This window comes from Lupinus angustifolius, chromosome LG07 (assembly GCF_001865875.1).
Source record: "Lupinus angustifolius cultivar Tanjil chromosome LG07, LupAngTanjil_v1.0, whole genome shotgun sequence".
NCBI lineage: Eukaryota > Viridiplantae > Streptophyta > Magnoliopsida > Fabales > Fabaceae > Lupinus > Lupinus angustifolius.
Genome location: NC_032015.1, coordinates 18,097,242 through 18,107,772, shown reverse-complemented (window position 1 = coordinate 18,107,772; position 10,531 = coordinate 18,097,242). Strand labels below are relative to the sequence as shown.

Sequence of the window (10,531 nt, the reverse complement as noted above, 5' to 3'; positions counted from 1 at the left end):
AACTGATCAATTGTTGCATTTCCCTGTTTGATGTTGTGCATTGCTCCAATTATTTCTGAAATCTTGAATAAGTCACTTTGGTAATATCTTTCCTTCAAATCATCCCAAATCTCTTTTGCAGTGTTCATCCATAGAACACTTTGCACAATTGATGGCTGAATGGAATGAGTGATCCAAGATACAACAAGACTGTTGCATCTACTCCACAGTGGGTACATCTGATCGTGTGATTCTGGTTTGGGTAAAGATCCATCAACAAACATCATTTTGTTTTTCATTTGCAATGCCATGGTCATAGCTCTTGACCATGGATGGTAATTGTCACCATTTAATAGAGCAGAAACTAGAACAGCACCAGGATTTTCATTTGGAGATAGGTAATAGGGACTGATAGGGTCAAGAATGGGATTGATTATCTGATTTGCCAATGCCATTGGTCAAGAATCATCAAAAGTTGAAACAGTGAAGGTTTGATACAAAAGGTTGAAGGAGCACGAGATTTGTGGATGGAGAACTGAAATGTCAAATTTGACATTAAGTAGTGATAGCTTTAACTATTGTCCACATCAATTATCATGCAATATTGCTGTGAAGAAGGCACTTCCATGGTGAATGAAGAAGAAGAAAATGGAATGAAAATGAAAGAAGATGAGAACTAAGAACAAAACGGTTGAAAGATGAAATTGAATGAAAGATGTTAATATTGATCTTAAATTGAATTCATACAGAATAGAGAACCAAGCTATTTATACACAATGAACAAAACTGAAACTTGCCATAAATGGAAACTAACCTAAAACAGAATTAACAGATTTTCAAAAAACTGCTAAATAAGGAAAGCTGTTGAAAACACTGCAAAATCAAATTCTAATGGCAAATCTGGTTGGTGAGATGATTATCATCTTCAACAATTGCAACCTCTTTGTTCTTTTGTGGTAGAACTGAAATGTCTTTGTTTCATTTTTATTATCCAAATTAAGATCAGCGTCTCAAACATACCGAAAACCCTAAAATTGGGAAAACTCTGATTTTATATATTAAATTTGGGTTGTATAGGAACATATATCTGGATCCTAATCTAATCATTTAAATATATAATAGTGATTTCGTATGCTTTCTGTTTGACAATAGTATTATATTGTCATGATTAATAGACGCTTATAATATGCTATGTTGTATTGAATATATACAACAACGCATTACCCTAAAAGCGATCTCATATATTGCATATATAAACAGCGCATTATATAGACATTATTAACCGCGCTTACTCTTACATTGTTGTATTGGATAGATATAACTACACATTCTTAAAAAGCGTTGTTGTATTACTCATAAATATTCTCAAACAACACCTTACTACAACATTGCAACACATAAAGAGCATTGTTGTATTAAACATATATAACAATGTAGTCTATAAAAAACGTTGTTGTATTAATCCTTTACAACAGCGCATGCCAGAGTTCCCCCTAGATTTCATTGTTGATTTGTACACATTAATATATGCATATACATTTATTAGCAGCACATATATTCTAAAAAACATAGACATTTATACATTCTCAACAACACAAACACATTAATATAGACCAAAAGTTTGTTTTATTAACATCAATACAATACAAACTACAAACAACGAATATCATGTCAATTATGTTTTGACAGAGTACATAATTACAAACAAACAAAATTATGCAAATTACAAACAATCAAAACTAAGTTATAATTATAAGATCATCATTGTTTGAGGAACAAATTGATTCACCCAAAGCCCTTTATCGTGATCATCTTTTGTATATAAATCATAATCTACAATTGGTTTGCTCTCACGCGACTGATATGTTCGAAAAAATGATCATCTTCATCAATATCTTCATATTCTTGGTCATCAATATTATTGACGATTATTTTGTTAGTTAAAAGAATAATTGACCATTTCATATTAGCTGAGTCACTAACATAGAATATTTGTTGAGTCTGTGATGCTAGAATAAATGACTCATCTTTATAAACTGGTCTATTAAGATCCACCTGTATGAACCCTAATTCATCAACTCAGAAGCCATTATTATTATCAACCCACATATAATAAAAAATTAGCATCCGAAACATTGTGCAATCCAATTCCCATATTTTTTCAATCACCCCAAAGTATGACATGTTCGCATATATTGTGTTTCTATCTTTTGCACTTGACATATGTAAAGTTCAAGCAACAAGAGTTACACTATTATTTTGTATTTTAATTTGATCATCTTGTTTTTTTTTATAAAATATGAACTCATTAATTAGGTAACTAGTGTAGGAGATAAGACATGAATACTTAGACCATTGGTAAATCATTTCAATCTTTCGGAAACAAAATGTGCATTTATATTCAACTCTTTTTCAATGTGTTTTTTTAGTCACTTTATGAAACACTGGTTATGCTCTTTGGAAATCCAATTTTCATTTTTACTTGGGTAAGACTTCCTTAGCATCTCCTTGTGTGTTTCAACATATGGCTCAACCTTGTCGACATTATGTAAAACATATAAGTGAGCTTACTCCAATTCGATTCTTATTATAGTCAATATTTCATTCCAAGTAATACATTCACCAAATATATTTTTTTGCATACCGAGGCTTTGGAATGCCTATGAAATCACCATCGGTAAGGTATTGGGTACAAAAATCAAAAGCTTTTTCAACAACATATTGCTCGACAATAAAACTCTTTGGTCTTGATCGGTTCTTCACATAACACTCAAAGGGGTACATCCATCTCATATAGGAAGGGCCACATATTTATGTCTCTTGAACAAGACGAATACTTAGATGAACCATTATGTCAAAAAAAGAAGGTGGAAAATACATTTCAAGTTCACACAAAGTCAAAATAATTTGTATTTACAATGAAGGTAATTTCTCAGGGTCAATCATTTTGCTACAAATTTTCTTGAAGAATAAGCATAACTTAGTTATGGTTCCTCTAACATTTTTAGGTAGAACTGACCGTATTCTAATAGACAAGAAATGCTCCATAAGTACATGACAATCATGAGACTTAAGACCTTTTAACTTAAGGTGTTTCATTAATACGAGGTTCCAATGTTGGAAGAGTACCCCTCTGGAACTTTAACATCATGAATAAATTTACAAAATTCCATTTTCTCCTTCCTCGATAAAGTATAAGTTGTTAGAGGTAGAATTGTATGTTTTCTCTTCATTATCGGCCCCAGTTCCTTTCTTATTCCCATACAAACAAAGTCCAACCTTACATTCAAGTCATCTTTGGTCTATCAGGGACATTGAGTAATGTACCAAGAAGACTTTCAAACACATTTTTCTAATATGCATAACTCCAATATGACAATTCAAAGAATGTTGACTTTTTCATCCACCCATTTGTGATAATTTCTTTTGCAAAAGGTTTACCAAAGTTATTATTCAAACCCTTTATCTTTTGAAATAATTGGTCACCCGTCAATGGTAAAGGAGTACGACCTTCTTCATTGTTCTCATCAAATGTTTTTCTCCATCGTTGATAGTGATTATCTGAATGCAAAAATCTATGATGGTCAAGGAAGACATTCTTCTTATAGTGTTCCAACCTCTTTGCATCTTTGACATTGCTAAACATACTCTTGAATCTTGCTTTGATGGAAAAATATGATACAACCTTGTTGGGATTTGAGTCTTCCTTATTAGCGTGATGCATTACATTTAGGACAAAACTTTAATAAAGCATACTCAGTAAAAAATAAGATGCAATTATTTTCACAAGCATGTATCCTAGTGTAGTCCATGCCAATGGAGCGTAACATTGTTTTGCATCATAGGTTCGAGAAGGGAGCACATTATCTTCCGACAACATATCCTGCAGAAGTGCAAACAAGTCAGTGAAACTCTTATCAGTCTATTCGTTAACAGATTTCAACTTATACAACCTTGGCACCACTATCAATCTTGTGAATTTAGTACAATCATCATATAATGGTTTCTCAGCATCACTTATCAACAGTTGAAACATCTCAGGACAACTTGAGGATCCTATTCGACAACGTTTGCCATTTCCTTGAAAGGGTCGCCTTCATATGTATTTGTGTAGTTGTCTTTCATATGCATCTCATCATTACAATCCATAACGTCTCTCTTCTCATCATGTCTTGTTCAACATGTGTAACTTTGATCAATACTGTGACACACTAAATGAACTTTTAACTCATTTGGAGTAATTCAGTTTGAGTAACAACATCTTAAGTAAAGACATACAATTATATTAAGGTTTTCAGCATTCTCAATTGCAAACCTAACAAATGATTTCACTCATTCCTCATACTCCTTCGTCAATCGATTACACTCATCCATTTTCGATCTCCATTTTCTATAAAAGAATTAACAAAAAAATATAATGAGCATAAATCCCTAAAGCTTGAAGTTAAGCTCACCAAGCAGATCAAATACATTATTATGTAATTAAAAATAGGGGAAACCCTAACCCATAATGTAATAATGTGAAAGGGGTCGGAAACCCTAATCCATAATGTAATAACGTGAAAGGGGTCGGAAACCCTAACTCAATATAAGCTAAATGAGTGAAATCATTTTCACTCATTTATAAGGAAAATATTTATAACTCAATACAAGCTAAATATAATGTAATTAAAATACAAATATAATGTAATTGAAAACTCACTTTCAATTCAGTGTTGAATGAGTAAATGAAGATTTTGAGGTTAAACGAGTAAATGATTTTCAAAATCGGTGTTTAATGATTTTCGTGTTGAATAAGTAATTTTCGGTGTTAAAGCAATTCTATCAAATAATTGGATAAAAATCACATATCCTGTATCCTAAATTAATCAAATTCATACAAGTAATATAAATATATTAGTTTATATTTCTATAATTTTTATTTTTAATGAAGTGTAACTCTGTTATTGAATTGTGACACAAATGGGGACACCAAATAGTATAGATGATCTCCATTCCAAACTTTTATTCTAAACTTTCAACAGGATTATTCTCTAGAGCTATTTGGAACAGCTATTAAAAGCTATTTCTATAATAGTGGTTGCCCCATTGGATTACAATTTTCCATATATTATGTGTATATTTGTTTCTAATGTTTGGCAAATTACTTATAATATTAATCAATTTTTATCCTATTAAATATTGAGGTAATGTTTGAACGTTAACATGATTTTGAGCACATTCTTGAGAATGTTTTGTTAAAAAAATGTAAAAATGTTCTTGTGTAAAAAAGTAAGAATGGTCTAACTTTTTACTTCCTTAACAAATGAGTTTACCAAGAATATTTTACATTTCCATTTTCCTAAATAGTTTTTTGCCAACATTATACTATTGCAAGTCACATTCCCAAATGTGAATGTTGATAATTGTGATGAAAGTATATAAGCCAAAAATTACCTTATTGAGATAATCCTCCTTATTAAGACCATTTAGGGACTAGCAGCTTTTTTTGGAGAAATTATTAATAGTTCATGATCACTATTCTCAACCAAACTTTCACAATTAACAATGTATCGGATATGTGATTGTGACAATTTGTCACTATGTAATGATTTCCCCTTTCATTAACCTTGTCTTCTCATCAACAATTGTAAATTGTATTATAATAATTTTGATGTTATATTTTAATACTACATATTAATATTTTGAGTAAATATTCAGTATGTCTTCCGAGATTATCAGTTTGATCCCTCAAAAATTGGAAAACCAAAATGACCCTTAAAATGTGGGTCAAATTATTCATTTTTAGGGTAAATTAGTTCATACCAAGTATTATAAAACATGCTAAAAATGATTAATTTAACACATATTTAAAATTTACCGTGACCATTTTGAATTTTTCAAAATTTGAGGGATAAATTGATAATATCAATAAACATGAGAGACTAAAATGAATATTTTTATATTTGTTGTCCACCACTAAATTTTGTCTTTGTAGTATGTACTAGCCACATATGCTAGTTGGATACTAAACAAGAAGCTTGTAGCAATGCATAAAAAGTGAAAGATTCTTATGAATTTAATCTTGTGAATCAAGTTAGTTAATTATAAAGATTTAGGATTTGATGATGGGTGGAATATGTCTTGATTGTCTCCATAATCAAGTGACTAAAAAGTGAAGGAATAAAGCTTTAACCTTCAACATAGGGAAGATTAGAATTATATAAAGAGATACTTTCCGTTTATAAAGAGAAAATTTAACTACATTAAAGCAAAGAAGCATAAGTAAAATTAAAGGAAACTCTTTCAACTAATAAAAAACACATAAACACAGATGAAATCTCTTATCTCCGACTGTGTCCCTATTTATACCCAGACCAATTAAAATATGTCATTTAATTAAAAAATATTATAAAAATAAAAGACAATCACTTTGTGTAATTGTGTAATTCTATTGGTTAAGTTAGAGATATATGAACAATTTTTTCAAGATAGAGGATGCGTGTTGGATGGAACTACAATAGTAAAAGTTATAGGAACATGCACTAGTACTTTATGAGTGAGTTAAGTTAAGAATGAATGATAGGAATGTGTATCTATATATTAGTGCTACATGAATTTGAGATCTTAGTGCATGAAATTAAGATACAAAAAAATGGGTTTGCTGAAGAACAATGGAAGGAAAATTCTATATTGTTGTGTGGTTTTGCTTGTTCTTGTTGTGGAAGGTGAGACTCTTGTAGTACCAGAAAAGAAGGTAACTAACAATACTAGTAACCTTTTTTATGTTAATAAGACATTCTCATTATATATTGGAAACAATCCAATTAATTATGAAGTATTGGAAAAATTATATTGATTATATATATTCCTTTTCCTTTGAGATGCATAAACAGTTCTGAAACATGTCTCATATTATGTCTGTTATTTTAAAATAAAATAAAACATGACATATTTGAAAAATATTTGAGAGCAAACCTTAAGAAAATTTTAGACACTTAATGAAAACACAAATTTAACAACTCTACAAGTGGTAGGATTAAATTCTATGTTATGACAAATTTGTTCACATGTGATACTTTGTGGATTAAAGCTTTCTGATTTGTCAAAACACAATAAATTTAATTAATCATAAAAAATATTTTTTTTGACAAATTATAAGTCTTTGACACATAAAATGATTAAGTGAGACCAAATTATGTCTTGAAATTTTTTTAGGCTGGATGCAAAAAAAATTGAACCCTTCATCGTTTTATGAAAAATTCTAATTATTTGTAACTTTAATACTAAAATTTTAATAAAAGTACTAACTTATATTTATATATTTCTAATACCTCTAAGTCTATAACAATTACACTTGCCACACATGTATATGGGCCGAATATTAGAATGAGAATTTGATGTGGGTTAGAGCCTGTGGACCTTTGCTAGAGTGTTAATGTTTCAAAGATTTTATTCTTTCAGTGAGAAAATTTTGAATATTAATTAGAAAATTTATACACAATATTTTATTTTATTTTGATAAAATAATAATCATGATAAGGAATAAAGATTTTCTCCGGTACCCTAAATTTAATCATTTAAAAAACAAAAAAACATGTTATAATATTTTTATTCTTTTATTTATAATGAAAATACATTTTTATCCATAAAAACAAAACAAAATGAGAACTCAACTCTGTACCTTTTCTTCTCATGGATGGTATAAATGCTTAATATTACTTATCCATGTGGGATTCCATTAGAATTTGAGTTCATGTCCCCTAACAAAATCTTTAAAAATATTGTAATATTTAGACAATATATACATGTATAACATCTATTACTTATTTGTAATATAATACTTATATTTAAAAGTTAATGATGATTAAAAATGAATAATATAATGATAATATAAAAAACTCTTACATTGTCGACGCATATATTTTTTTATCTTCTAATAAACTTGTTTCCATTACTCATCAGAAAAACTGCACATATGTCATCACAGTAGAAACAACATGCACGTGGGGAGCTGAAACCTCAAACCACATAAGTTTGAGATTTGGAGACACAAACTCAAATGACATATTAGTTAAACATCTAAAGTCCAAACACCTAAGGAAAGTTGATCCATTGGAGCCTGAAGTTCTTGATGATATGCCAAGGAAACCATTTCAAGCATGCATGGTTGATCAATTTGAGGTTACATCATCATGTGTTGAGTCACCAATTTGTTACTTGTACCTCAAGTTAATGGGCAAAGATGATTGGAGGCCGGGTTTTGCGCAGGTTCGGGTGCTCGAGAGCTCCGGTCTCAGCTCCGATTACTTCTATTTCCGGCGATATCTGCCTAGACATGTTTGGCATGGTTCAAATGTATGTGATAGTGAGGTTACTCCTTTTGGTCTCAAGAAGAAGAGAATGGTTTATGGGAAGTAAAACAAATATATATACAACCTTTTTATTTTATCATCAGTGATGTTTCTCTTGTAAATTATGTAGTGCATTTTATGATGTGTTTAACATCTTGGAAATTTTAAGGGTAAGATTTTCAACACAATTTCTTGAAGGTAAATAGCTATTTAATTTTGAAGTTAATTTTGCAGGAATGTTATTCCTTGACTTGAATACTAAACTATTTTCAATCTCATTAAAGAAAGAATATATATAAATACTGAATAGCTGTTTAATTTTGAAGTTAAATAGCTGTTTATGATGAAATGAATATATATAAATACTGAATTCAATCTCATTAAAGAAAGAAATATTTTTCATTGTTCCATGCAACCATTACTTCAGGTCAACCTTATTTAGTTTGCATATACAAATAGTACATAGGAAATTCAACCAAAGCATGCATACAAAGTAACATGCAAATATAATTTCCATGTAAGCTTAGTTGCAGGATTTTAATGTTGAACGGAAAGACCACTGAAGAATATTGTTTGTCTCAACAAGTGCTCCAGTAGAACCAGAGAAACCAATTCTAACCAATTCTGGCAGAGTTGATTTCAAATCAACAGAAGCAGTAACAACACTACTTGATTTATCAGAAGGATAAGTTAATGTTGCAGTTAAGGTTTTTATTGAAGCTACATAGCTTATAGTAACATTAGCTACTTCACCATTCCTCCAATTCCATGCAGAAGTTTGAATCGATGCAATAGTGTTTACATCAATACCAATATGATGAAAACTTGGATCCCAAAAATTACTGAAAGTGTCAAACTCAACAGCAACAATTTGGTTTGCAGCATTTAAACTTTGATCATTAAATATTCCAAGAAACCCACCATTCCCTACTGAATTTGGAGGGATTTGAGAATCAGGTGGTGCAAGAAAGAATGCAAAACCATCAGCAGGTTGGTTTGGATCAGGTGAAGTTACAATGAAGGTGAATGAAGTAGTAAAACTTGCTTCCTTGTGTTTTTTAGAGTCGAAAATACGAATAGGTTTAGCATATAGTACTCTACCCACTGAATTTTGTTTTGGAATATTGTTTTGTAATAATGCTCCTGTTGATGAAACTGATGCATCACCTTGGAACACCAAATCCTTTTCATTTGATACAAACTTGTTGATTGAAAAAGAAACGTGATTTGAGGATGAGTTAACCTTGTTGAGTATTAAGAGGAAGAAAGTTATGAAGGTTAGAACAAATACTTGAGTTACTTTTGATGTAGTCATGGCTTATTTTATTTTGTAATTGGTGTAAAATGAGGGAATCATTGTCAAGTATTTATACTTGTACTAGGAGAATAATATTCCAAGGTTAGTGATTGAATACTATTAATTTCACGTGCATGCACATGCATATAAATATAGATTATTGTTTTGTTATTTTGTCACCTTCATTTTCCCCTCAAAATCCATCATTGACGCTTCACTCCATGCATGACGTACCCTTCAATCAAACATTGACATTGTTTTCACATTAATACTAATCATTCTTAATATAAAGTCGAGTCTTCCTATTTATATTTAAAAACGTGTGAATCGTTGTTGTTATAGGCCTTATAATATGACATTAATAAAAGTCCCTTGCATTGTACATATATGTTTGAAATTCAAAGTATACGAAATGAAAGTGGAGCTTATCGTAAAAATTAATGAAGCATAAAATAAGAGCAAATTATTGTGATAAAATAAGTGCAATTTGCTCCAACGTGATGAACTTTACATGCATGACTAGCCTTATACCAAATTTTGCGGGCACGAGTCTTTTTTGGTTCAAGGTGGGACGATAAATTGAACTATTTCGCACTGGATAAAAAATGTGAAGATTTATAAGTTAGATGGAAGCTTAAAAGCTACATGATGTCTTATATACTAAAAGTTAAGAGCTTATAATATTATTACTAGTTATCTAAAAACAAATGGAAAGTTTGTATTTTTGTCAAATAAGGTAATTAACTATCTTACAAGCTTTTTCGTGGTATTACAAAACATACTTAATCAAAGAAGCGAAAAGAAGGGAAGCTATATATCATATTTGGTTAGATTAAAAGTGAATCTATTGACTTGACCATGGAAGAATCATCTACCAAGAAGGATTATTAGTTTGAGTTCAGAAGATTGGCAAATATGAAAG

The 10,531-nt window shown here is 30.3% G+C and overlaps 2 protein-coding genes across 2 annotated transcripts; one reads left to right on the top strand and one right to left on the bottom strand.

Annotated features, from left to right (window-relative positions):
* Positions 6,584 to 8,500, top strand: LOC109353000. Its single transcript, XM_019595186.1, has 2 exons — positions 6,584 to 6,715; positions 7,924 to 8,500. Exons 1-2 carry the CDS (start codon positions 6,593 to 6,595, stop codon positions 8,377 to 8,379), a joined length of 579 nt encoding a protein of 192 aa, XP_019450731.1. The 5' UTR covers positions 6,584 to 6,592; the 3' UTR covers positions 8,380 to 8,500.
* Positions 8,670 to 9,627, bottom strand: LOC109352980 (lectin-related protein-like). The gene has a single exon (XM_019595166.1). It carries the CDS (start codon positions 9,625 to 9,627, stop codon positions 8,836 to 8,838), a length of 792 nt encoding a protein of 263 aa, XP_019450711.1. The 3' UTR covers positions 8,670 to 8,835.

Coding starts and splice junctions, on each gene's coding strand:
- LOC109352980 (XM_019595166.1), bottom strand. CDS start 9,627: ATGACTACATCAAAAGTAACTCAAGTATTTGTTCTAACCTTCATAACT.
- LOC109353000 (XM_019595186.1), top strand. CDS start 6,593: ATGAAATTAAGATACAAAAAAATGGGTTTGCTGAAGAACAATGGAAGG. Junction 6,716..7,923: donor TTGTAGTACCAGAAAAGAAG/GTAACTAACAAT, acceptor ATTACTCATCAG/AAAAACTGCACATATGTCAT.